At 47.3% G+C, this 3,433-nt stretch overlaps 1 protein-coding gene across 1 annotated transcript; it reads left to right on the forward strand.

The window, feature by feature from the left end:
• The first annotated feature begins 982 nt into the window (after positions 1–982).
• On the forward strand, positions 983–3,197 carry LOC119317613 (BTB/POZ and MATH domain-containing protein 1-like). The gene is made up of 2 exons (XM_037592097.1): positions 983–1,263; positions 1,945–3,197. The coding sequence occupies exon 2, from the start codon at positions 1,946–1,948 to the stop codon at positions 3,047–3,049; it is 1,104 nt and encodes a 367-aa protein (XP_037447994.1). The 5' UTR covers positions 983–1,263; position 1,945; the 3' UTR covers positions 3,050–3,197.
• Positions 3,198–3,433: the final 236 nt, after the last annotated feature.

Here is a 3,433-nt window from a genome sequence, read left to right on the forward strand (position 1 = left end):
GCGTCTTCCGACGGATATATGAGAAACATCCGCCACATTGAGCACCGTTGGATGAGCGCCCTGATAGCCGTCTAATCTAACCATCGCACGCGTGTGACCACCTCCCTACTTCCTGCAACAATCGCTCAGTTTCGGAAACTGAATCCCCTCACCATCGTCCTGCCACAGCTCTGCCCAGCGCGTCGGCAGTCGCCACCACCACCAAATCGCTGCCGCCGGCGCGCTGGGGAACTAGTCCTTGCCGTGCTCGCCGGAGTTATTTCTTCTCCTCCATCTCAACCCCGCGAGCAGCTGCTAGCTCCAATCGAGCACGACGGCGGCGACCTCTCACGCCCGACGCTTCTTCGGCGTTTTCTGCAACCAGAGCTATGTTTCTGAAACATGCCTCATGTTGCAATATTTGACCACTCACTCTCTAACATTGGGCGCTCCTGCGGCACTGCAACTCGAGCTATGTTTCTGAAACAAGACCCTTTTGCAGAAAAAAACCTTCACAACAGAAACAATTCTTTTCTTTCTGAAACAAAAGATATGTTGCAGAAATCTTTTGAAACAAGACCCCAGTTGCAAAAAAAAACCTTCACCAACGAGTCTTTTTCTTTCTTTCTGAAACTAGTCCTGAGTTGCAGAAATCAACTGAAATAAGACCCTTATTGCAAGAAAATGATTTGTCGTGCGGGACTGCCTTGTGACCAGTGTGGCTGCTTATCAGGATTGATCTAACGGCTACGCAAGCGGCGGACGCTTGCGTGCGCATCAGCTGGTTGAAGGTAAGCTTTTTCCTAATAGGATTTGCGTTTATTATGGCAAGAAACCGTATATGACTAGCGCTTTTCAGCATACAAACGATTTTTGTTTTGGCAAAACCGAAACAACCGATTTAAGGCCCGGCCCACTTACAGCCCAGCCGACCAGGCACTCCGCGTCCGCGTCTCTTCCACACTCCACACCCCATTCTCAAAAAACAAAAAACAAAAAAAAAAAACTCCACGCCCACGGAGTCGCGCAGGCGCGCACAGGCACAGCCACCGCAGCGCAGGCGAGCGAGACGCGCATGCCCAACCCTAGCGAAGCGAGTTGGGAGCAGCCGAGCACATCCCTGCGTCGCCACGCCTCCGGCCTCCGGCCCCGCTCCGCCATCAGATGCCTGACCTACTCGCCTAGTCCTCGTCTGATCTCCGCCGCCCCCGCCACCGGCCCTCGCGTCCAGGGCTCCAGGCGTTCTCCATCCCCGGTTCCCCGCACAGCCTAAAAAAACTGCAGGTAAAATCCTCGATTGATGTTGGCTATTATGTGCTGTGTTGCTAGTCTGCTAGTGCTTGATTAATACAATTGGAGGAACTTGCGGCTCTAAATCTAGCTCTACATCTTTCATGTTCCTTTTTGTGTTCTTCAGAAGTTCAGACCATCAGATGGCTGAGACTGTAAGCTGCTTGGGTTGTGCTAAACTTGTAATGCACCTTCCCCAATTAGTACTAAACTGTAATCTTGTAAACTATTGTGGTAAACTGGTAATGCTCCTGCCCCATGGCCATGGGGGATTGTGAGGTTGTGTTCTTCTGCTCTGTTATTATTAACTTATTACTTTTAGCCAAGCTACCACTAGCTTAGCTAATAGTTATACTTGGCGTTTTGCTAGCTTCGTTTTTGTGTTGTTGTGTATAACAGCCCTGCCCCGTGCACTGTTGTATAGCATGTTCAGTTCTTAGCTTTTCACACATCATATGGTCTGCTTGCTCCCAACCCCTCATTAGTTTGTGAAGTTTTCACAAAATGCTGTTCTCTTGTTTTCGTGAATTCGCGTCAACTTTGGTTAATTTGTGTAAATCGAAACCATGCCCAAGCCCAATGCATAGAGTTACTCCTTGAAAAAGCTGTCTATGTTCCTCTCTTATGCTCAGGTCCACACTATCCCTTCTTGGAATTAATCATGGTTGTGGACAGGATGGAGTCAGCATCCAAGGAGATGGCACTGAGGTGCACCACGGAGAAGGTGACAGCATCGAGGTGCTCCACACACAAGGAGGAGGGAACACACATCTTTGAGATCGCCGGGTACAGCCTCAAGAAGGATATGGGTGTCGGGAAGTTCGTCCGGTCTGTCACCTTCACTGTCGGTGGGTACGACTGGTCCATCAGATTTTATCCCGAAGGTACCACCGAGTCGCCCGAAGGGTGTATGGGGATCTGTCTTGAGCTCATGAGCAGCAATGCCGAGGTGCGGACGTTCTTTCGGCTTGGATTGGTAAAGCATGAGACAGGGTTGATTGGCTCAATGTTTACGCCAAACAATAAGGTGTTCAGCTCCAAGACCAGGAACAGTCGTGAGTATCATCTGTTCATACTAAGAAGCAGTCTTGAGGCGAAACCACTAAAGTACCTTCGGGATGATTTTCTCGTAATCAAATGTAATATTACGGTAATCAAAGAATCTGAGGTTTATGAAACCATGGGGCACTCTGAAATTGAGGTGCCACCGTCAGACATCATGGAGCATCTCGCAAAGCTGTTGGACACTAAGGAAGAAGCAGATGTCACTTTCAGTGTTGGAGGCGAGACCTTTCAGGCGCACAAGATTTTGCTTGCCATGCGATCACCTGTCTTCAAAGCAGAACTCTTTGGGCCGATGAAGGAGAAGAGGATGCGGTGTTTGACCATCAAAGACATGCAGCCCGCTGTTTTCAAGGCTCTGCTGCATTTCATTTATACAGATTCATTGCCTGACTTGGATGATCTTGAAGGCGATGATAAGTGTGAAATGATCCGGCATTTGCTGGTAGCTGCAGATAAGTATGCCATGGACAGGCTGAAGATTATGTGTCAAAACATCCTTGGCAAGAGTCTTGATGTGGAGAACGTGGCAACTACATTGGCTTTAGCTGATCAGCATAACTGTGACAAGCTTAAAGATATTTGCATTGAATTTATTGCCTCTTCAGATAAGATGGATGATGTGGTGGCAACCAAAGGTTATGCAAATCTCAAAAGATCTTGCCCGTCTGTCTTGATAGATGCTTTAGAGAAGAGAAGCAGGCCTCGTATAGCATAGAGCAGCTCATGCGTACTAAAATCAGCTACATGCGGTTGTTGGGGTTTCTTGTGTTGTCTGCACCTTTCCTGAAATTTTTCGAAGTGTAATATCATGTGTGGAACTGTTATGATCTCAAAATGAATGAATGTTAGTATGTTACATAACAGTATCTTGTTGCTTTGGGAACATAACCACATTACATCATAAATAACAACTACTTTATGCAACCGTGTTGTTAACCGTGTTCCTTTGGGAACTGGAAGATGTCACATCGTATACAATCTTTTTTTTTTTTGAGGAAAGAAGGCAGGCTTTATTCATAGGATTACAAATAAATCATGAGGAATACACAACCATGTGTGTCTACCCTGGGTAGGGTAACACCTAGCCTAGCCATCTTAT

Source organism: Triticum dicoccoides, chromosome 6A, assembly GCF_002162155.2.
Source record: "Triticum dicoccoides isolate Atlit2015 ecotype Zavitan chromosome 6A, WEW_v2.0, whole genome shotgun sequence".
Taxonomy (NCBI): Eukaryota; Viridiplantae; Streptophyta; class Magnoliopsida; order Poales; family Poaceae; genus Triticum; species Triticum dicoccoides.